General features: G+C 36.0%; 2 protein-coding genes and 1 pseudogene across 7 annotated transcripts; 1 reads left to right on the plus strand and 2 right to left on the minus strand.

Annotated features, from left to right (window-relative positions):
* The first annotated feature begins 399 nt into the window (after window positions 1–399).
* Window positions 400–18,014, plus strand: ABRAXAS1 (abraxas 1, BRCA1 A complex subunit). 2 transcript variants are annotated; one of them, XM_017655441.3, is made up of 9 exons: window positions 400–705; window positions 2,693–2,783; window positions 6,289–6,325; window positions 9,204–9,270; window positions 10,513–10,706; window positions 12,351–12,470; window positions 13,451–13,535; window positions 15,635–15,749; window positions 16,127–18,014. In XM_017655441.3, exons 1-9 carry the CDS (start codon window positions 619–621, stop codon window positions 16,564–16,566), a joined length of 1,236 nt encoding a protein of 411 aa, XP_017510930.3. In that variant the 5' UTR covers window positions 400–618; the 3' UTR covers window positions 16,567–18,014. The 2 variants fall into 2 exon arrangements, with proteins under 2 accessions (XP_017510930.3, XP_036877019.2); XM_037021124.2 differs by lacking the exon at window positions 2,693–2,783 and having other exon boundaries at window positions 401–705.
* LOC108394107 (E3 ubiquitin-protein ligase RNF138 pseudogene) lies at window positions 3,666–6,220 on the minus strand (annotated as a pseudogene).
* On the minus strand, window positions 16,024–24,181 carry MRPS18C (mitochondrial ribosomal protein S18C). 5 transcript variants are annotated; one of them, XR_005062077.2, is made up of 8 exons: window positions 24,044–24,181; window positions 23,216–23,268; window positions 21,401–21,484; window positions 20,338–20,395; window positions 19,795–19,854; window positions 19,607–19,711; window positions 18,499–18,585; window positions 16,024–16,356 (listed from the first exon to the last, which is right to left on the minus strand). XR_005062077.2 is itself a non-coding variant. In XM_017655443.3 (7 exons), exons 1-6 carry the CDS (start codon window positions 24,141–24,143, stop codon window positions 19,635–19,637), a joined length of 432 nt encoding a protein of 143 aa, XP_017510932.3. In that variant the 5' UTR covers window positions 24,144–24,181; the 3' UTR covers window positions 16,024–16,356; window positions 19,607–19,634. The 5 variants fall into 5 exon arrangements, 4 of the variants coding, with proteins under 4 accessions (XP_017510932.3, XP_073093472.1, XP_036877020.2 ...); XM_017655443.3 differs by lacking the exon at window positions 18,499–18,585; XM_073237371.1 differs by lacking the exons at window positions 18,499–18,585; window positions 19,795–19,854.
* Between the last annotated feature and the right edge of the window lie 143 nt (window positions 24,182–24,324).

Here is a 24,324-nt window from a genome sequence, read left to right on the forward strand (position 1 = left end):
GTCATTCAACTACAGGAATGATGATAAAAATTTGGATGTTCTTTAAATTAACCTGAGGCCTGGATTTTCTAAAAGCAAAAAAACAAAGAACCTCCACCTCTAATCCCACACCCCTCTCCACCACACACGGATACACACACACACACACACACACACACACACACACACACGCACACACACGCGCGCGGGCGGCAGAACATCGCTGAAGAGTTCTAGAAAAGAACGCTTTCTGAAACGGGTATTACTATTGTAGAAGTTTCAATGGGTGAAGGGCAGTATCATGCATTTTGAAAACCGTAAATGAGGCATTTCCATTGTGAGCGTCACAAAGCAATGCTTCTATTCTGTCAGCAGTGCTCATTTTTGGTAGCTTTGTACATATATGCCACGGGCCCCTCATCAGCAGCTGGCCACCCAAACGCGCTCGACGCCCTCTGCGGAGGTGTCCACTCAGAACAGCCGGCTCCGCGCGGTCTTCAGCAGAAGCCAAGCGGCACCGCGAGCGCGCAGCGGAGTTGAGCGCCGGCCCGCCGCTTCCGCCCCACCAGGGGGCGCCCGCGTCCCCTGCCCGCCAGTGCGCCGGCGCCGGCCCCGCCTCGCCGCTGCAGCAACGGAAACATGGAGGGCGAGAGCACGTCGGCGGTGCTGTCCGGCTTTGTGCTCGGCGCGCTCGCCTTCCAGCACCTCAACACCGATTCGGACACGGTGAGCCGAGGGGCGGGACGGGATCCGGTGTCGCCTCGGAAGAGGCTCTGCGCGCGGGCGCCCTTTCGCCCCGTGGCCCGGGTCCCCGCCCGCGAGCTGCCGGACGCCGCAGCGCTTGCTCGCCGCGCTCGGGTCTGAAGCCTTCGCCCCAGGGCCGTCTGCGGGCGCCGCCCCCTCCAGGTCGTTAAAGGATTAGCCCCCTCTTGTCACAGGGTTGATTTCCGTGCCCCGACGTCTGTTTCAACACCCCGCCCTACCCCTACCCCGACATACATACACACACCCTTTTCTGGTTAAACTTGGCTGTGAATGGATGGAAAGTTCACAGCGTTCTGCCGCTACCCCTAGGAAGGTTGCCGGTAAAGTTTGTTTCTCTTACTACAGGCAGTGGTTTTCCAAGACATCCTAATTTTTTTATGCACAGCAGCTAGTGTGCATGCTTGTTGAAATGGTAGGATGGTAAGGGAATAATAGATGATGCATCCACTAACAGTTTTGGGGGAACTCTTAGTGAATAAAGAAGCTTCATTTGATATATCGGATAGCAGACTTGTTTGCATTGGTATCAAATTTGTTAAATTGTAAGGCCTCATCTAGTTTTTTTTCTGGGGCATCGAGTTATTTAAATATTTAAGTTTATCCTCATATATTTAAATGCTCATTTCATACTTTTACATAGGTTCAGAAATCTCCAGACGAATTTAGTGAAGTAGTTTCTTAAAATACAGTATTGTGACTATTTTTTTAAAAACTTATAAAATTTAAAAAACACCGTAAAACTTTGAACCTAGTAGTGTCTTCAAGTGCTTAGTAACTTACAAATACAGTTTAGAGAATACGTACCGACAAAGGCTGGTAATTATGAGAAAATTTTGCATCCTTTTTATAATATAAGGTCTGTCTTAACCAGAATCATTTTTTGGCGCAGTACTAAAAAGGTCGGAATTGATATCGTTTATGTATGCAATTTTAAATGACCCTGTAAATTAATAAGAGCAAATATATGATGATGTAAAATGTGTGTGGCCCTGGGAATTATGGAATTTCTTCGGGTAAATATGAACAGAATGGGTACTTAAGTCCTCTGTAGCTTAAAAAGGATTAGCCCTTGCAGGTACCACAGTGTTAGGCCCTTGTTAGATCTTTTTCCTAAAGTGTTTAAAAAGATGCTTTTCAGGGTAGTCAGACTTCCATTGTCCCTGCTTTCTTTCCCGGGGTTTGTCTAGAATACTAGAGTTGTAGATTGTTCCCCCTTGATTCCAGTAAAGACTCACATTGTGGAAACTATTCCTTTTGTGCTCTTCTATTAATGAAATGAAAAAGAAAAAAGCAGTCTTAACTAACTATAAAAATCTACATCTTCTATCAAGCACCTTGGGTCTTTAGATGTGCCAAGAGAAATACTTCAATTCTCCAAAGTTCAAAGAAATGCCACTGCTTGAGGCAAGAACCAAAGGACCGAGGCCCATGGATCTCCTTTTAGAAAGTAGACTCTGATAATGAATATATTGCCCAACTTTTAATCTAAAAGCACAGATCATTGTGTCGTTTCATAGCTCAGAGGCCTCCACAGGTTCCCAGAAGCGCATGCCATTAACCAGAGTCCATGGCTAGTCATATGGAATGTTCCATTACTGACGCTATTCCTATCTATTTATGATTTCCTTACAAGTGGGAGCCTTCTCTTCCAAAGACGAGGCTCTACTCCTTGTTCCTTAAACTCTGTGTACTCCTTTCTGGCTTTAAACCTTTTACAGTCCAAGTTTGCTAAAGTCACAGTAGTCTTTCAGTCTCTTGCATTCATTTTATTTTAATGGTTCATGTTTCCCAACTAAACTGGAAGGTGTGCCTGGTCTTTCTTGCATGTGCCCCTCAGCTGGTAGCACACACTTGCTTACATTGTAAAATATTTGGGAATTGGTGGTAAGGTAAGTAACTGGTAATTCTGACAGTATATTCCATATACTGCTTATTTTTGTCCTCATAGGAAGGTTTTCTCTTTGGGGAAGTGAAAGGCGAAGCCAAGAATAGCATTACTGATTCCCAAATGGATGATGTTGAAGTTATTTATACAATTGGTGAGTCACTTATTTCTGTGTCTCCTGTTTTTAATAGTATTATGCTTAAAAGGATCAGCATAAATTGCCTTTTCAACAGTTAAAAAAATAGACACAAAAATTTATTTCCAAAGAATATATTGCACTCATTTCTCCATATTATGGCCCTGGCCTAAAGCAAAAAACAGTATGGGACATAGAAAGAGGTAAATTTACTGTGAACAAATATCAAGGATGAAATGGCACCTTCATATATTTAAGTGGCAAGAAGGTGGCTGAGCAAAAAGGGAAAGAACCAGTGAGCAACATGAAGAAAGAAGATTAAACATTTTGGCGGAAAGTGTTAAATGCATAAAAGTCATAGGATGAGAACTGAAAAAACTCAGTGGTTAGATAACAAAAACCGTAAATAATTTCTGGAGTGTGGTGGGGAAAGGGCCCAGTTGCAAAGGGTTTGAGGAGTGGGTGGTGAAGCAGCTGCAGCTGGTGGCACCTGTTCTTTCAGGAAAACAAGAGAAAAGGGGAGGGAGCTTTAAAATATATAAAGAGTTTTCTGATTATCTAGCATACCCGGTTCTTTTAAGTATATTTTTTTAAACAAAACTGGTGGTGTACTTTATAAAAAAATTAGTATCATGACATCATACTGTGTTGTGACAATTTTCCCATGTTAAATAGTCCTGTAAGGGTTTTTCATAACTGTGTTGTATTCTCTATGGCCTCACTTATTCTTACAGTTCTATGTGACTTCAGCAGTCCATTAAATAAATAAATTATAGTCAGGGTTTTCCAATTTTTCATTATCATAAATTATACTACAATGAACATCTTCATATGTATATATTATGCTGCATCTATTACAGATCAATTTCCTGTGAATAGTAGTACTGACAGTCTCTTGCATTCGTTTTATTTTAATGGTTCATGTTTAATGGTTCACTGTTCAAAGGGAACAAACATTTTTAAGGTTCTTGATCTGTATTAGCAAATTGCTTTCCAGAAAGATTATGTCCTTTATACTCATAGTGATTGTATTCTTTTGTCTGCCATTTTAAAGGTTAAAAATTAAACTATATATATGTAAACTTCTATGTATTAGTTCATATATGTATGTAAATGTGGTATATTATACTCATAGTGATTGTATTCTTTTGTCTGCCATTTTAAAGGTTAAAAATTAAACTATGTAAACTTCTATGTATTCATATATGTATGTAAATGTGGTATATGTGTATAAAGTATATGAAGTACATTTAAATTGATTCTCATTAGTCTCCCGTGGTAACCATTGTTGATTTCATATTTATCTTTACTCATTCACAGTGCACATAATATACACATGTATAAATGTGTATATACTTTTATTCATACAATGGGGATCATACTATATATGATATATATCTCCACTATATCATTAGTGCAGAATAGTATCAATGTGTATAGTTTGTCATTCATTCTAATGGCTTCATATTTCCACTGTATGAATGTACTATAATTTATTTAACCAGCTATGAATTTTTTGTTAATACAAAATAGTGTAACAATTAATATTATATAGTGTATATCTTTGTGCTTCTGAGTATGTCTGAAAGTCAAATTGTTAGACCACTGCCTTTCGGAAAAGTCATTCCATCTGAGACTCCTCTATAATATGTAGAAGTGCCTACGTCCCCATACTCTTATCACCACTAGGTATTATCAAATCTTTTAATCTTTGTCAATTTTATAAGAAAAAAATAGCATTATAATTTGCATTTCTTGATTACAAATGATATTGTTTATGATTTAAATTTTTTAGCAGGGGGGCCTTTCCCTTTGAAAAGGATAGGTGTGTTCCATGCTTTGACTTTCTACTAGGGTGTTAGGTTTTTTCTTATTGATTTGTAATACCATATTATAACTTAAGGGAATTGGCCTTTGTCATATGTTACACATGCTTATACAGTTTGTAATTTTACTTTCTTAATGTTTTTTTTTTCCTGCTCAGACAACTTTAAAAGCAAGCCCTTAGGGCATTTTTTTTCTGAGTTGTAATTGGCATGCCACCTAAAGTATCTAATATATTTTGAAGATTTAATTAAGCAGCCATATATTGAACAACTTCATTATTCCTAAACAAAGCTAAGCTTTGAGGTTTCAGGCAAGTGCTGTAGGAACACTTAAGTATTTACTCACATATTTTAAAATGTTGGATTACTTTAAAACAGATGCTAACAGGCAAAATCTCAGAATTAGAACTACTGCATTGCTTTAATTAATGAGATCCTCATCATTTTTATATTTTCCCTATTTACATTAGAATATGTCTGACTGGCTATCAGTTATAAAGACTATTTCCGGTGTTTTCTCAGGCAGGATTTACCTGAGGCTAACGTTCATTTGCTAAAAGAAAAATATCTAAAGAGGATGACCGCTTTTCCTTCTTTTTAATAGACTGAATTACTTTTATTAATATACATAGTCAAGTTATTGAAATGGTGACTTCATGAGATTTTCTCCTTAAAGATGGTGCTCGCAGATACAAAGATGCAGAAATGTCTATAGACTTCAGGTATTTACTAGAAATGATTCTTCAACAGCAGTTTGATACTAGATGTCCTCATCTAGCTGAAGATTCACAAATTCTCCATAATCAAACTGATGTCTTTGATTTAGATGACTAACAAACTTTCTAGTAATCTGTCTACGGTTTCTTCAAGGAAGAGACGTACCAATAGGACATTTTACAGGAGTATCTGAAACAGGTGATTACTGTTACAGTGATCTGCTAAATGCTGTCCAGTAAAATTTGATTCTTGTCCAAAGAACACTTGAAAGTGGGATGCCCAGAAGAACTTGTGTTCTCTTGATAAGTTTCTGTGTTAACAGATAGGGATGTTTCACTTCTCTTACTATACCCTACTGAATATTGAGAAATCTGAAGGTTTGGAATGTAAGAGGAAACACCTTGTTCATCTTGATACTTACAAGATTTGTAATGATGTTTCACACAATACAGTTTAATCTGTTTTGCACAGCATATGCAGCTACCAGAATGCAGATGTATTTCTATTGACAAGAGAATAACTCACCTCCAGAAGATGTTGGCTTTTTTTTTTTTTTTCCAGTCTGCAGCTAACACCGACAAGTCCTCTGTGAAACTACTACTTGAAATAACAAGAGGGAATCCTTTTTAACAGCTGTTTTTATCAATTGAATAAAATTAGAACATAACCTTTTTTGGGACTCCATGAAAATATAGCAACTTTGAATTTATCTTTTGTGTTCTCGTTACTAAACCTATGTAGAAGGAATATGGAATTCTAGTTAAGACTGAGGCATTGGTTTGAATTCTGGCTTGGCTGAGCAGCTTAATCAGTTCACCTGTTACTTCACCTTTAAAGCCAAGGGAATGATAACATCTATTTCAGGTTTGCCATGAGAATTAAGTGAGATAATGGTGAAGTACTTCCTAACATGAAGTGCTCAGTACATGTTATTCGGGTGATAATTAATATAATCATAACTAAAAATTCTTTTTTTCCAGATATTCAGAAATACATTCCATGCTATCAGCTTTTTAGGTGAGTAGTATGAGAAAGTAGATTCATTGTGAAAATTATTCTCTTCAAGTTGCAGTAACTTTTAAAACTAACAGAATATCTTAGTTACCAGTTATATGCATAGTGGTACTGATTAAAATGAAAACTTTTTTTTAAATACCTGAAAATTCACTTGTTCACTTCAGCCCTGGCTAATAGTTCTTTCTCTGTATTTATATGCTTGCTTTAGCTGGTCTCCACTGCCTCTCCCAGGTACCAGTTTACCTTGAGGATTGCATTTCCTTCTCACACCAATCACCTCATTGCATATTATGAACTCAGTAACACGTTCTCATAAATCAATGGCAGCCCTTTCTTCTGCCCTTTTATTCCAGTTCATCATGTTTCCTCACTTACCGTATATTTAAATGTTGTCTTTTGTCTGTTAACTGGTTAGGTGCTTTATCTAACCTGCTTCCTATTGCTTTTCTAGGGTAAAAACTTGCACCGTCAGTCCTACAGATGGTAGTACTGTTAGCCCTAAGAGGTTATATTTTTAAAACCTTTTTATGGAGATATAACATATATACAGAATAAGTACACAAATGAATTTTCATAAAGTGAATGTCTATAACCACATGATGTGGTTTTTGTGAAGCAGCTTTATAATTTATATAAATTGTACATGAAAAATTGGCATTGCTATCATACAGTCACACCGTATGTACACATCACTAAGGTTGTGTAAGAGTTGCAGTGGAGGGTATGGTTAAGATGAGAAAGATCCAGGCAGGGGATGACAGAAATAAAGGCTTTGTGTGGTCTGAAACTGCTGTTCTAGAAAGAGGAACACAGCTCCTATAGTGCCTTACAGATACATAAAAATATTGTTGAATGATTGAGGGATTCTTGGTGGAGACTCATAAAAATACTTCCTTGAGAGACTCTGAACCAGCAAAAGATTAGGACAGGAGAGTGGGAAAAAAAGTGATTCAGTATCTTCTGGCAGCTTCCTTAAATAGACAAATTTAGCAGGAGTCTTTTAAGCTGAGGAATCAATCTGATCCAGGGGTGAGAAACCCATGCCTCAGCCTTTCAGCTGTATGAGACTGTGGGGAGAGGATGGGGGAGTGGCATGAGGAGACCCTACCAGAAAAAGCTGTCATTCAAAAAAGTTAACTACACATTTCATTTTCCCTTAACAACAAAGTAATGTGCCTAATATGTTCATGATCTAACCAGTGCCACACTTTGTAATGGTAGGTAGAAGAAGCAGGGTTTCTTGAGTTCTAATCCAACAGCATACCATGTTGTTTCTTCTGTGTTTTAAATAATATAGGTGAACATATTAAAAACAAAGTCTTCTGATACTATACTTCTTGGAGTCCAAGTTGAATAAACTCTAATACCCAGTTTTATGTTCTACTTAAGAGGGTGGCAAAGTGTGGCCCACTGCCTGTTCTTATATGGCCCCCATCAATGAATAGTTAATGTGTTACGGGTTGTTAAAAAAAAAAAAGAAAAAAACTGAGGAATATGCAACAGAGACTTTGTCTCCAACACAGCCCAGAGTGTTTACTGCCTAGCCCTGCACAGGAAAAGTTTGCCAATTGTGCTCTAATACATTGCTTCTCAAAGTTTTCCACTGAAATACACTGATTCCCTTACTTCAGGAATCTTGGGGGAGTACTGGAACATGCCCATTGAAGCCTAAAACTTAGTCACTTTTTTAAAATTATGCAGTTTAACATGAATTCTGCATAATATATCTTTCTGCATAAGAATGTCCCTTTCCCAGAAACTTCATGTAAAGTCATTGCTTACACAGAAGATGTACGTGTTATCTTTGTTATTTCTTATACACCCTGGTGTATTGCCTTATGCCCCAACTTGAGAAGCTCAGAAGTGGACCACCGTAGAGAAATACAGGAATAAATTCTTGTATTTAGATTATTCATGTTGAATTAAAGGAGTAGATAAATTAGAGAAATTTGTTTTGATTTGCTTGAACATTCCCTTTAGATAGGTAGAACACTATTTCCCCATTAAAAGTTTTTGATGGAAAACTTTCAATGTAAGTCTTTGTAAGTGAAAAAGAAAAAATACATTGCCTATTAGGATGTATTTTTTCAGTTTTATATAACTAAATATTTTATCAGTATACAAACTAGGTTTACCAGTAAAAGTCCATTACATTGAATATTACTTGTAAAGGGCTTTGCATAACACGTATTTCACCATCATAGAAAAGAATATTATTGATCTCAATGAATGTTAAATTGAGGAAAATACTATTTGCAATCCCTGTTATTGGAGGGGAAAGAAAGCTAGAAGTAAACACTTTAGAATCTTGTAGAATTATCTTGCAATTCTCCCTGCATTCCAACTACAGAACAAAGACCACTAAACTAAAGCAGTACCTATTCCCCCCAAAAAAACAAAAACAAAACCTATCAACTCCTAAAACATTTCTCCAAATTTGGAAAATTATAGCCTTTGGAATTAGCAATGAATAATTGTCTTTTGTTACTGTGCCTCATTACTCATATTACATATTCTTTTTGAATGTATCAATATTATAAAAAGTTTTAATAAGTAAATTATGAATGAATTGTGTACTGGCTATGTGAATTTACAAATACCTGTATTTAGTGGATAGTTTGTTTTGTTTTAGGTTAAAAAAATGTGATGCTCACTTACCTCTTGAAGTTTCTCCATTCCTTTTCCTTTTTCATGTTTATGAACCTCATTTCTACCACATTAAGTCTGTTAATTTGAGAACTTTCTCCACTATTTATTTTGAACTCCACATGACAGGCAAGTAGGGTAGTTGGGTTATGAGTACAATTAGAAGTGTTTGTTAATAAAATCATTTGTATTTTTAGCTTATTTGAAGTACCTTTAATTTTGGCTTTTACAGCTTTTACAATTCTTCTGGTGAAATAAATGAGGAAGCAGCAAAGAAAATATTGTCAAGTGTCAAAAAGGTATTTCTTGATTTACCTTTTCTTTTTTGGTATTGAATATATTATTTTCAGTGCCTGAGAACATGTAATAGTAATACTTTGACAAAACTTTTAAGCAGCATTTATCTTCACAGTGCCCTACAAGGTAGGTGAGGGAAGGCTTGTTCTTTCCAGAAATCAAAGGGATTGCTCTAAAAGTAAAACTAGTCATTAGAAATATTAATCTTATTCTCGTCCTTTCCCTTGGCTATTCTAATTAACACTGACCTCTTCCTTTTCTACATTCCCACCGTTTTTAACTTACAAAAATTTACATTAAGGTACTGCCTTCCCAGTACATTTATTCTAGGACTTAATCCATTACTGTTCTTTTACATCACTGCAGTTAATATCGTTTGTAGTTCAGGATGTTTTCCTGTACAGCCCCTATTTTGAATCCGCCACAGCTACTTGGTGTTCAGTTAAAACTTGGTGAATGATCAAAAGAAATGTTTTTCCCAAATACAGATTTTTTTCTGGGTATTTTTTTTCCCTTTTAAAACTTTCTGATCTCTAAGTTGAAAGTAAAAATAGATTCAGTAAATTTTCTCAGTTCAGATGTACAAATATAAAACTCAGTTGCTGAAACTGTTACAGATAGATTTCTAGGCAGTGTTTGCCTTTTTAAAAAAATAATTACTGTTTTCAGTAGATGAGACTTATTTTTCCAGTTGTAAAAAAGAAAGGTTTACTAAATCAAAAACATATGTTTAGCATGTTTCAGTTCACAAAATTCTTTCATATGATCTTAATCAATATTGAAACCAATTCTGTGGATAGATGATATCATTCCCACATAGATGTCAGTTCAGAGCTATTGGGTTCAGCTAATTTAACAAACCGAGTTTCCATACAGGAAAATTAACTTGTTTTCACTGACTTGTTTTCATTTAAATTTTGACTAAAGACTAAGATTTTAAGATACCCAATGCCATAAAAGAAACTAGAGGAAGTTGATTGTTTTTTTCTGCAATCTCTGTTGAATAAAATCACAGCCCTGTAAGGAACTGGAGAGTAATTTAACTGCAAGTCAGTGTGTATACTTTACAAAAGTAAAATGTGTACTTAAATGGATACTTTGTTTATATATGCCCCAAATCTTGCTAGATATTAAGAAAACCACTTTTAAGATTGTGGAAGTTACTGCTTAATTATGACAGTCAGACAAGTAATAATTTTAACCATTAAGATACACACCTGATACTTTCCTCTATTTTCTTTCAGGATGTGGTTGGTTGGTATAAATTCCGGCGTCATTCAGACCAGGTCATGACATTTAGAGAGAGACTGCTTCACAAAAACTTACAACAATATCTTTCAAGCCAGGAACTTGTCTTTCTGCTGTTAACACCAAGTATAATAACAGAAAGCTGCTCTACTCATCGGCTGGAGCATGCCTTATATAAACCTCAGAAAGGGTAAATGTTGGCTAGTCGTGGGCTATCTTCAGCCAGTGGAAAAATATGCCCAATGTTTCTATTGTACTTTTGCAGCTTTCCAAGAATTTTCACATAGCGTTGCATTAGATTGTCACAATAACCCTCTGAAGTCTGTCTTCCCTCTATTCTTTAGAGATGGGAAGTGTGAGGTGAGATAAGGAAAAGAGAAGACCAGTATGGAGTCATGACTTGTGTTTTTGGCACTAAGGATTTGCCATTATTTATTCTAAGGTGGAAAAAATACATGTGCTTTCGATATTGGTTACTAAGGGATATAATGTAGAACTTAAGCATGGGTACTTGAGTGTTTTTTCTATAACCTCTACAAAGAAGAAAGTAGTTCTTGATCCACCAAAATGAATTAACAGGAACTCCCCACAGGTTATATAAGCATTTTCATGGAACATGAGAATTAAGTTGAGGGCCAAGATTAGTTTTATTCATGGAAGATAGGCTAAATCTCCATAATATTGCCTTATTTTACATGTGCTAATCAGTGAAAATAGCCATTAAAATATTTTTTTCACACAATTATCTTAATGTTTGCACATATCGCAATGTTTAAAAGACATTTGCCTCAAGTCAGTATATTCTATCTTGGATAAATAGTAAGGAATGAGTTTTTTGTTGTTTAACCTTGTAGGAGAAAGGTAGTTGATAGTAACACGTAGTTACTAATTTTCACTATCCTGTTTATATACATACATTTTTTTATTCTACAAATATTTATTGAGTATTGTGTATTAGGTAGTAAACAAAATAAAAGATTGTTCTGCAACTTTCCTTTTGATGAGGAAACAGCATGCAGTAACTTCGTAATTTTTTTTTTTTGAGAGGGCATCTCTCATATTTATTTATCAAATGGTTGTTAACAATAAAATTCTATATAGGGGACTTAATGCACTATCATTAATCAACTCCGAGCCTAATTCTCAACAGTCTCCATAACGAACAAGTTCTTACATGGTGAACAAGTTCTGACATAGTGAATAAGTTCTTACATGGTGAACAGTGCAAGGGCAGTCATCACAGAAACTTTCGGTTTTGATCATGAACTATAAACAATCAAGTCAGATATGATTATTCATTTGATTTTTATACTTGATTTATATGTGAATCCCACATTTCTCCCTTGTTTTTTTTTTTAAATAAAATGCTGAAGTGGTAGGTAGATGCAAGATAAAGGTAGAAAACATAATTTAGTGCTGTAAGAGGGCAAATGTAGATGATCAGGTCTGTGCCTATAGACTAAGTATTACTCCAAGCTAGACAAGGGCAACAAAACATCCACGGATGCAGAAGATTTCTCTCAGAACAGCGGGGGTGAGGTTCTAAGCCTCACCTCTGTTGATCCCCAATTTCTCACCTGATGGCCCCCCTGCGACTGTGCCTGTCTTAGGTTGTTCCTCCCTTGAGGAATCTTACCCGTCTCTGGCTAACCAGCCATCTTCCGGGGCCTTACAGGGAAACGTAAAGTTGGTAAGTGAGAGAGAAGCCATATTTGAAAAGGTTAGCTTTTTACTTCTTTGCAGATTTATGCCCTGTGGCTTCTATGCCCAGCATTTGTCTTGAGGTATCTTTACCACTTTATCCTGTTTATATTTTAAAACCTTATTTCTTCAGACTTTTCTACAGGATACCATTAGTGGTGGCCAATCTGGGCATGTCCGAACAACTGGGTTATAAAACTGTATCAGGTTCCTGTATGTCTGCTGGTTTTAGCCGAGCAGTAAAAACACACAGGTGAGATTCTTCAGCTACTTCCCCACTGAACTTACTCCTATTCAATTTTTGAAATTAATTTTTGTATTACACAAGCACAAAATAAAAATGAAAGAAATACTGACTGATGACTATATTACTGAAGTAAACCAGACTATTTTTATTTTCATAATTTTTTCTAGCACTTGTCCATTTATAAAATACAGAAGAGAGGCAAGTGTGGTTGTATATCCTGCATATTTTTACATATTTATTCTAAGAATAAGTAGCTAGCCTCGAATTAATAATTTCCTAAGGCAGCAGTTAAGGTTAAAGGCATGTAATTAGACTGGATATTAAATAGACAAAAAATGAAGCCTTGAGACTCATACTATAAGCTGCTAAGCTATAATTTTTTTGTGATCATTAAGGGAATAATTAATGTCAGAAATAATAACACTGGTACTGTATGACACAAAAGTATAAACTTCCTGATAGTAGGAACTAGATTTTATTTTTGTGTTCCCACAGTGCTTAACAGTGTCTTAGAAATTGAATACCACATTTCATTGATTCTAAAATGCTTAGTTTTACATTTACCTCAAATTGGGATGTTCTCCAAACCATGCCTTAGCATTTTTCCTTTGCGGTTTATAAAATAATGTTGCCTCTTTAAAGAGATGATGACTTAAATTCAGTAAAATATTTTAAAAATGGACCAACCCCCTGTCAAGAAAGAAACCTTTTCCCCCCTTCTTTCTTCAGTCTTTATCTCTTTTTACTTAATCTTATTTTAGGGCTAGCAGTAGAACTCAGGAGGCTAAAAAGTTTGCTAATGTGAAGATAGATGAACTAGGTTTTCTGATTTGGTTTTACTGTATTCAATTAGGTTGACAAGATTACTGGTCCCTACAAAGCCAGAAAAAAGCATCTTCCATTGGTCCTCAACTACAAATAAGTTTTTCATTTTATCATGAAAGTGAGTCTGTATATTTGCTTGAGAAAATGGTTATTTTTTACAGCCCTGAATTTTTTACAGAAGATGGATCTTTAAAGGAGGTACATAAGATAAATGAAATGTATGCTTCTTTACAAGAGGAATTAAAGGTAAGTTAATATGTCAAACACGTAATGACTACTTCTAGAGTTCCTATCAAGTTGGTCACAATTTTTTAGAGATAACCTTTCATTTGATTAGATTTGTATTTTTGTATTAGTTTAGCTTCAGTAATAAGACCTCAATCTCAGTGGCCTACAAAAATAGAAATTTACTCTCACTTTATGTCTTGGCTGCAGCTGTTTTAAATTGTCATTCTCATTGTACAATCCAGACTGAAGGAGCAGCCCTTATGTCGGACATGCTCTTCTGATGCCAAAGAGAAAAGAGCAGAAAGGTGGTAAAAATTCATAGCAGCTTAGCAATTTTGGTCAGAGCTGGCATGTTACTTCCACTCACGTTTCATTCGCCAGAGGATGTCATGGCAACAGGCTTTTACAGGATTAACGGGAAGCACTATTTGGGAATGGAACAGTCTACCACAGTACTAAGTTCAATTTCATTGTGTCAGTTCAGGTCCTTTGGGAAGCAGACATCAAGATGGGATTAGACATACAAAAGAACTGGGCCTAAAAAAGATAAAGGGGGAAACAAGAGCAGGCAGGGAAACTTTAGTGCAAGTCTTACATCTGAAAAGGGAGACAGGTAAGGGAGGACATTTGGTTCGGGAGCCTTAGACTGCAGAGCCACAAGAGTTTCAGCTAGGCTGATGGGGAGTCTTTAAGCAAAGTTGACCTACAGGAATGGACTTGAGTACCTCCACTGTGCTTAGTATTGGCTAAGAGCTGCTTAAGGGAAGTGTATACTAAGCACAAACACAGTAGTGGACTCAAAAGGATGGTAGCTGGGGTGTTAATTAACTATGCTTCCTCCAAATAGACATCTGAGTAGTATAATCCATGGCCACCATATTTATCAATATAGCACATTAAGAAAAATGGGGTTAATACTGTGGCACACTACTAATATCCTACACTATTTTTTCAGATGAATGATAACCTAGAAAACTGAATTACACCATTGTAGCTAAACTATTTTTACCTTGCTGGTCTCTAGTTTTCCCTCATGTATACATGCTTTTTCAGTTGACAGTGTGGAGACATAGAAATTTGTGTCATGATTTATATTTGTGTTGCCATATATCATTTTTAATGGCATTGTATTTCATTGAGCAATATATTAGAACTCCTACGATAAAAATACCAACTTGGGTGAAATAGGGAATGTAGAGCTATATTAACAGGAACTGTAGGCAGAGAGCAGCTGAGCTTCAGGAACTAACTGGAGCCAGGAGCTGGAGTGCCATCAGAACTTTTTCTCCCTTTGGGTCTGCAATTGGTTTCCTTCATAGTATCTACAGATCTGTTTATTCATCCACTGGCTGACCAGACAATGGCCAACCCACAGCTCCTGCATTTAAATCTCTTCTGTTCAAGATACTACAATTTGGCAGTTGGCTAAGTGATTCATCTCTGCTTGGGTCAGCTAGGGTGAAAGCTGGTGAGGGGTTGCTGGTGAACTCATGGCAGGGTGAACAAGTTCATGAGAAATACAGTGAGATACTAAAAAGTATGCACCAAAACTGGCTATATACCATCTTATTACCCATAACTAGAAATTAGTTTACTTTTGATTTTATTCTAAGAAACATCTTTTACAAATTTTTGATATATTTCCAAAATGAAATCACTGAATCAAAGGGTATTAGTACATAAAATGTGACACATAAAGCCAGTTTGCTTTTCAGTAATAGGTTTTAACAGGAATTAACATTTCATAGGTTTTTTTTCATATCAGTAAAACATAGTCACTTTTATTTTTCATTTGTTGTCAGTTTCTTAATGGTAAATGTTTGCAGTAAATACACATGCATTTCAAAATAGATAGTATTTTGTTTCAAAGTGGGTTAAACATTTATTTCTGTGTCTCATCAAGGAAATAACTGGTATGATAAAGCTATAAATGGGAAGTGAATACATCTGCAGAGCATGTATTATTTAATGCAGTACCATACAATTGCTTATTGTTAAGTTCCTCAAGAAAACAGGGAAATAAAATTTTTAAAAAAGCAAATATTTGACATTATATGCTGTGAAGAATTTTAGTGCACGACTTGGAACTTGATCTATGCCCTCATTTTATTTTGCAGGATATATGCAAACAAGTAGAATACAGTGAGCAAGCAGTAGAGAAACTACTAACAGATGTAAACAGACTGAAACAAGAAATTAAAAAAAGAAAACAAGCACAGATTCAAGCAGCACGTAAGTAAAGTTCACACATTACTACCTTCTGTGCTTTAAAAAAAATTCTCACTGATGTGACCTATGGATGAGCCAGCTGCACTAAATGATGCATTTGTCCACCTTAGGACTAACTGTTTTATTAATACCTTTAAATCCTCCTGAACAAAGAACATGGTACTGTTAGAGCTATGCTATTCCCTTATTAAAAATATGTGACTTTTAATTTTCTCTTAGAATATTGTGCATATAAACTAAAATTAGGGGTTATACACACCATTTTTCTCAATTTAGATAGTTTGAAAGAATTGTTTTAAGTCTTTTATTATCAAATAGATATTACAAAAGCTTTGTAGAACAAATATTGTATGTTGAACTTTTCTTTTTATTTTGCTTAGGAGAGAAGACTGTTGTCCAAAAAGACCCTCAGGAGAACATTTTTCTTTGTCAAGCTTTACGGACTTTTCTTCCAGATTGTGACTTTCTTCATTCATGTGTTATCTCCTTGAAAAATAGCCGTATTTCTAAAAGTCGGTGTAATACCAGCCATCATCTCAATGAGGTAGACAACCTGACCTTAATGGTGGAATACACAGACATTCCTGAACCTAGTCCAGCTAGCAGTGCGCTGCAAAAGACCAAGCGTAAAGTTTTAGATACAGATGATGGATGGCAAGTTAAGAAGTCACGGCTGTTAGAGATACAAAACAAACCATTTAAAACAGATACTGATAGTAGTAGCCAAGAAAAAACATCCACAACAAGTAGCCCAGAAACAGATGAAGAGATAGAAAAAATGAAAGGTTCTGGTGAATATCCACAGTCACCTACATTTTGATCCTTTTAGGCCAAAAGATTTTTCATTGGCTGAAAGGTAAAGCCAAACATTTCTGTTGTTTTTACTATGTCCAATGATTTGCAGTTACACACAGTAAGTCCTAGTGCATTTATTTTATTAAGTACTTTTAAAAATACCAGATGCTCTTAGTCTAAAACTTTTTCTACTTTTACTAAACTGTTGGAAAAGTAAATATTCTTTTAAACTGGTACAGCACTCTTTAGAACTGGAAAAAGAACTAACCTTGTCTTCACAATATAAGTCTAAAGTTAGTATGAAAAATTTAATTTTTATCTAACTCATTAACATTCCTTAAGTTATGAAAAATATTACATTTATGGCTAGGGTTATCAGATAAAATGCTGGACACCATACAATGTTATTACTTACATTAAAAAATTACCCATTGTTTAGCTGATAATTGAAATTTAATGGCATATCCTGTTTTATTTGTTAAATCTGGCAGTTCTGATATGGTATGACTGTAACGCAGCACAAATAGTAATCTCTCCCTTCCCTAGTCTACAGTCTTCTATACAGTATTGAGTGAATCCAGAATTTGAGTACTGTGCTTGGGATCAGTAGTTGTTCAGCTGAAAAGGCCAGTTAAAATGGGACTTGGAAATGACACATACCTATGTGTACATATATATAATGTCCATCACAGAGATTTAATTTTAACATAAGCAGAAGTGTACATTTGTCAACCTTTTGTTGTAGGGTCAGGGACTTTTCTGCAAGAATATTGGAATTCCAGTGTAAATTGCAACCATTACATAATCATTACAATTCCGTTTTAGTTTCTTTAAAGTGAACAATTTAAAGAAACTTGCAAAGTAACCTAAGTACAAAATGCTACTAGGTTTTTTCATTTCATAGCACCCTCCTACTCCCAGTCTTACTAAAGTGTCCTGACCACACCTAATTTGACAACTATTTTTTAAAGCTAGTTATCAAGTCTTTGCAAAGCATTTACTTAGTTTTTGTTCCAACAGTAACTTTTTCTTAAATGCTTATATTTCATCAACACAATTACAAATGCAACTGACATAGGTCTGGGAACAAAAGAGCACTCTTGGCAATGCAGAACTCAATAGGTTAGGAGAGTCCTGGGCTTCTGTATGATTTTAAAGGATGTAAAGTGCCAGTTTAATTCAGTGAGTTAAGTGGAAGTTGGCTAAGGGAACTCTTACCGTGGTTTTTTTTGGTGTGTGTGTGTGTGTCTTTTCATAATTTTGAGAACTTTCCATTAAGCATATGCATGTTATATGAAGCCTTCATGTTTCACTCACTGGATGAAATGCTGAACAACACACTTTGTCCATTGCTATTCATGACAGAGAAAATTCACAGAATCAAGAACTGTCATCTTTTGTCTCTGTTAACATGCACTGGATACCATGGGGTGCTTACAAGGCCAAAATAAAACTAGAGATGATTTGTACAAATGAGTTTCTGTTGAGATTGTTTTACTGGGTACCTAAGCAGCACTGTGGTGGCATGCAGGGCAGAACGGAAATAGGCTGTCAGTCTGAACCCTAATTTAAAAATAACCACAGACATCACCAAATCATATAGAACTTGATATACAACATCAATGATTATTAAATGCAACCAAAACAAATCCACAAAATTGGAATCTGTTGGAAGATGTCAAGAGATGACCTTGAAGCTGGCCCTGGGCAGAGGCTCCTCAATCCTTCCTGTCCTTGGAATATACACTCTGCCTACTGTTTCCACAGTGGGAACTGTGCCAAGGACAAAGCCCTGAGAGAGTAAGATGCTGAGACCATATGAACTGTGTACATTACTGAACCCAGCTGAGTCCTCAACACAAACTTAAGATTCTGGTGGGTAGGTATGGAGATCTCGTCTTGTGGCCACCTAAGACAAGCCTCATATGTTCCTTTGCTTATTAAAGCTGCCACTTACCAATCTGGAGTAGTCTGCCTCTCTGGTCTTGCTCTTCAGGTGTGGAGCCAGTTTACTAACCAACATATCAACAGGCTAAACCAGAAACTGCAGAAGCAACAAGCAGTCAACATGCAAATGTCTTCTGAAGCCTGAGATTTTTCAAAGACTTAATCAAACTTGTCTAAATGGGCCTTCATACAGATAATTTGCCAACACACTCTAGAGAGGTACAAAAGTATTTAGCTCATTTTATACAGTGATCCATCTTCTTGAGGAAAGAAATCCTAAATTTTCAATCATAGGGAACTTGCTGAGGTCATTAGTACATAGCTAAACTTCCATAATTAAGTTTGATGATCCAACTTTCAACAAAAAGAGAGTCCCTAAAGGACACTTTTTTACCAATTACTCTCCATCTTTTGGCAATTAGTTTGTAGCCCTGGAGTAATAGAAGATGATGTAATTCATTGCCTATGAATCATTTTAAGGACACTACCAATTTCAAGATAAACTAGTCCACGAATAAATGTTAGGTCCTGTGTGACATCACCACTATCCATCCCCATGTACCTCTCTACAAAGCAAAGACCCACTGGGAGGAGGAGGGAAGTGGAAGGCTAGAGCATAGGGGAAGGTAGGGCATGTTAGAAACTCTTCCTAAGTAATTTCAAGTCCACACCATGTCGTGTGGTCTATACATTATACAAGCATTCCACTTTCCTGTACCCATATCCCTAAAATCCCGTCTTATCTGACAGAATCTGGGCCTAAAGTAAAATTCCAATACAAATCATCCTTTCCATTTTTTATACCCCAATATCAGTGGTAAGACTGTATGAGCTATTTGGGGACCAAATATAAGTGGCAACCCCACAATATCAATTCTTTTTAATTCAGGTGAGTAAAATGTAACAAGTTAACATTTTAAATTGGTTTTCTTTAATGAACATTTACTGGTACAGAAAGGAAGCCTCACTCCTGAAATACTTTTTCCTTGTAAGATTTCAAATTAAGAATTAAAAACTTAGTATTTCATAGTTTAAGATTTAGCCTATTAATTTTCTACCCAACAGTTATTAAATAAGTCTTACAGTTTGAGTCAATACAGCACTATACAACCACTTACTGTAAAGTAAGTTTATTGATGATAACCTTCACTCCCGATACTTGATGTTACAAACTTTAGGGTCTTTAAGATATGCAGGATCCTTGTATGTAACTGGCATAAACCCTGTAAAGAAACAATGAAAGTTCTTCACAAAGGACAATGACCAAATTTTGATTAGCCCAATTAAGTTTTTCAGATGCTCTTACCCATTATTTGAGCTCTTTTAATTGCTTTTGTAATTTCTCTTTGTTTCTTCCCACAAAGACCTATAAAAGAAATGCTTTCTTACTTATAAAGAGTGCCAGTATTCAAAATGTATTAACAACTGAAGCGTTGGAAACCTCTAAAGAGCCAGACAGTATCTTAGGCTTTGCAGACCGTACAGTTTCTGTCATAATTACTCAACTCCACTCACAAAACAGCCAGAGATAATACATAAACTAAGCTATTTACAAAAACAAGTGGCAGATCAAATTTGGCCTGCAAGCAATAAAATAGGTCTTTAGTTTCAATAGTCCAGGAATGACTATCACATATCCCAACACATCAATGCAGCTTTTAAGCCCAAGTTTGCTATGTGTTGTCAGCTTATAATTAAACCTAAGCATAAGAAGACATGCCAAGTAATAAAACTTTTGGCCTAAGGAGGCTTTCTCAAAGTATCCTTAGTATCTGGTCTAATAGTGATGTATAGCACAACTTGAAAATATAACAGTAGATGTATCTTCATTTAGGTTGCTATAAAATACCTGTTATGTGTCTTCCATAAATGCATCCAGTAAATGGAGAAATAAACTGGGACAAAAGCTGGAGTTTTATTTGGAAAAGAAAAAAAAGTTAATATATTTATTACTTAACCTTAATTGTATATATTTCAAAAAAACCTAAAACTTTGAAGTCATATAAGCATTTACTAATAAATTTCAACTTCATAAAATATGAATTAAAATACTGAACTAATCCTATTAACAGATCATCTTTGAAAATAAAAAGCTAAAGAAATTACTAAAGTCAACATTTGTATACAATGTGTCAAATTAATGAGCATATTCTTTCAGTGCTAAAGCTGTTTCCATAACTTTTCCATGCATACTTTTCTGAAATACTGCTGCTTTTAACAAGATCCTAAACATTTCATCGATCTTCATACACCATCACATATCAGATTATAAGGAGGTCTTTAGGAGGTACAGGTACATCAGGCCATTTGCTATAATTTATGTTTTATTAATATGACTTCTTCTTTAGCACTGTGCAGTACCAGGCACTGTTCTTGGCACTATGCATTATCCTCCTAATAAGCTGCATTTTAAAGTTTCTTGGTTTTTCTCCCACTATAGCAACTATCACTTTGTACTACTGTCAGTATATTTAACTCCACCATTTTCTCCCCTAAAGTTGCCACTTTTAACTTGCTGAGTGCTAGATAAGAGATAAAATTATATTTGAAGCAGTGATACTGATGCTGAGATACAGAAATCAACTTCACTGGGGCAGTTTTTTTCAAACTCTCAACTCCACCAACTAAGAATCGGTACCATAACGAGCTATTGTAAAGATGTTTGGGGTAGAGAAAAAAGAGGAAGAAACACTGAGCTGAAATGATAGCAAAAGAGGGAGAGCCAAGGGGCTACTGATGGAATAAAATAGCAATGCCTTATACACAGATGTAAGATTTAAAATTACGAAGTTGCTAAATGGTTGCCTCTACACAAAGCGTATTATAAAATTGACTTAATTCTCTTTAGTTAGGACTAATAAAGAAGCAAAATCCTAAAACAAAGTATTGTAATGAAATAAAGCAGATCTCACCTGTACATTCTTATAATCTACACGTTTTCCACATAATACACACTTCTTAAGAGGTTCCTTATAAGGATTTTCCATTGTAATGGGCTAGGATAAAGGGGAAAAAAATCTCATTATACACTTTAATGTGCTAATTTTGAGTTAAAAAATAAATCTTAAGGTTACCACATTTATCTATGCAAAGAATTAGGTGTATCCTTTCTACTCTGAAGAAGAATAAATACAAAAGCTTGGCTTGTAAAAGAAAAATCAAGTGGTTCTGAAAAGGATTCACCATTTTAAAGATTTCAGTGAGCTCATACTTACTTTGTACATGTATTTTATTTCTAGTTTGGCTAAGGAGGAACTAAGCCATGGAGGATGATTCTGGGATAAAATGCAATCTTTGGAGAAAAAAGAGTTTATAAGGAGGAAAAAATTCAAGTCTACAGTGATTCTCTCCTCAAATGTTTTGCCCACACTGCAATTGACTAAACATTCTTAACTTAGATTTAAATTAAGAAAAATTTACAGTACAACAGATATTATATGTGAGTCTTAATACAATCCCTAAATCCATCCCTATATTTATCAGATGTTTTGTCACTATTTTTATGTTTATAAAAAGACAGTGCCCTCATGGCTTACTGTAATAAGGTTCTCTGACTACAGTTTTGTGGCCCAGCCTGCTTTTATAAGTTTGTATCAGCCTTTTTGTTTTTCTGTTTTCACTAGTACCTCTAATGCTTCTGTCACAATGACTCCCTACTATAATCAGTATAGGCTTGTCTCCACTCAAGAGAATCCTAATCTAGAAATGACTTTGAAGTCATTGAACCCCTAGAGTTGTAAGTGAAAATTCAAATGAATGGGACTGAGTATACCTTTTTCTGAAAGAGCCTGTAGCTTTCTGTATAGTCTCAGTGGGATATTTATGACCTAAAAGAAGCTCTAATAATTTCCTTTACTCTCTTAACTATGGTATGAATTAGATGACCAAGATGGATGTTCAGAGGGACTAGAGATCTTTTTCCCAACTCCTCAAACTTTCTTAATCCAACTTACAATCAGCTCATATGTAATAACTCATATGTAATAACTATGTTCCTTTTTTACACTGTGCTAAGTGCTTTGTATGGTCTGATTAGTGTCAAATTATTTTTGTATACAGCAAGAAAACTTCTACTGCCCAAGTCCAATGCTAGTACTTGAAATCCATAAAAATCCCTCTGTGGGTTACAAGAAACTGTAATTAATGTCCTAGTATACAACTTTAAATTTGACCCCTCATTTTTTAAGACAACTCTCACCCCAAATGTGATGAATATGGGCACAAAGAATTGAATTTGAAATGCAAAAGAGAGCCAAAGTACAGGTAAGCTCTATACAATCCTTTTATTGGATTTTCTGCCATTACTGCACCAATCAAAACTACCTTTTTTAATTTTCAAAGCACATATATTAACTTAAAGCCTTAAACTGACAATTCAGGATTAAAATACAATGTTACAGAAGCCATGCTTCTTGCTAGTAATCTAGGAATTCTCATTTCAAAGCTCACTTAAGTGACTGCTCTTGAATGAATTATAATTTTCAAACTCAGACTGATTACTATATTGTTTTGTATTCCAGTTGAACTCTATTCAAATAGCTAATTAAAGAAGTTGGTCATATTTGCAAATGCAAATATGTGACTACTCATAAATAAATTATAATTTTCAAACTCAGACTGATTACTATATTGTTTTGTACTCCAGTTGAACTCTATTCAAATAGCTAACCAAAGAATTTGGCCATATTTGCAAATACCTTATAAAGAGAAAGAAAAAAAATTCTTACCAGGTCCTCATTGCTGGTTCCTTGTTGATATTGTGAATAAAGTCTCCACAGCACTGCAATTAAACAAACAACAAACCAATTTGTTTTGTTAACTCACCAGCTAAGGAAAGGTTTTGTTTTTACTGAGGCAAGATGAATCAAGGGACACCAGAGAAAAGTTTTACATTCATTATACTCACAACGACTGAATAAAAACCTTTAGATTTGAGTTAGATTAAGACTTAAGACGATTGTGCTTTCCGGGGCTTTGGGGAGAAAACATGTATTTTCCCACCTATAAAATCTTTCACCTGCTCACTTCCTAAAATTTCTTTTCCCTTCACTCCAAGGTTAGAGACAAGTTTTAACGCAAATACGGGAGAAGCAACAGAAAAGCATTGTCATACCCAAGGGAAAGTAACAGATCACCTACAGAGGGTAGTTATTGGCAGGGAAGATTAAAGTTCAGAAAATAAGACTTGAGGGCGTCATTTCCCAATTTTGCCCTGACGTGGGACCTCAGACACCTGGAATTTGCTGCTGGGTGACTGGAAATGCCCCTTCCCTACCAAGTCTACCCGAGAACTTAGGCAAGTCCTTGCCTCTTTTTGGATAAGTCCTCCCATCACACCCTTCGTGTCAGAAAAAAAAAAAAAGCACTGGCTATCTAATGCCATCTTCATGTTTACGATACTAGTCACGGCTATCAGAGATTCCTTCCTATCTTGGAGAACCCCTGTATTGCCAAAACAGACGTCGTTCGCCTAGCATTGACCACTCCACCGACCTAATGAGGGCTAAAGGAACGGTTGCAATATGACAAAGGCGCATAGGATATAGAGACTTTACCCGCGTGAATCCCGGGCTCTGTGAGGCAGACAGGAGCCGTTACGATGGGCGTCAACGTTTTCCTTCCTAGACGGCAGCAAACAGCAGCCACAGTCGCCATGGCTCCTCACTCCTCCTCTTCCTTTTCTCCAAAGCGTCCTGACATGTCCCTTCCGGTACTCTTCCCCTGTTGACGCGAGTATTCCATTCAAAGGTTCCGTAGGCGAACGCGGAGAACACAGAGTGGGTGAGGTTTCCAATGCGCCTGCGCAGCACCATTTTGTTCTCGACCTTCCCGCCCC

Source organism: Manis javanica, chromosome 5 (genome assembly GCF_040802235.1).
Source record: "Manis javanica isolate MJ-LG chromosome 5, MJ_LKY, whole genome shotgun sequence".
NCBI lineage: Eukaryota > Metazoa > Chordata > Mammalia > Pholidota > Manidae > Manis > Manis javanica.

Coding starts and splice junctions, on each gene's coding strand:
- ABRAXAS1 (XM_017655441.3), top strand. CDS start 619: ATGGAGGGCGAGAGCACGTCGGCGGTGCTGTCCGGCTTTGTGCTCGGC. Junction 13,536..15,634: donor CTTTACAAGAGGAATTAAAG/GTAAGTTAATAT, acceptor TTTATTTTGCAG/GATATATGCAAACAAGTAGA. Junction 15,750..16,126: donor AGCACAGATTCAAGCAGCAC/GTAAGTAAAGTT, acceptor TATTTTGCTTAG/GAGAGAAGACTGTTGTCCAA.
- MRPS18C (XM_017655443.3), bottom strand. CDS start 24,143: ATGGCGACTGTGGCTGCTGTTTGCTGCCGTCTAGGAAGGAAAACGTTG. Junction 19,855..20,337: donor TTATGGAAGACACATAACAG/GTATTTTATAGC, acceptor TTTCTTTTATAG/GTCTTTGTGGGAAGAAACAA. Junction 19,712..19,794: donor TAAAAGAGCTCAAATAATGG/GTAAGAGCATCT, acceptor GTTTCTTTACAG/GGTTTATGCCAGTTACATAC.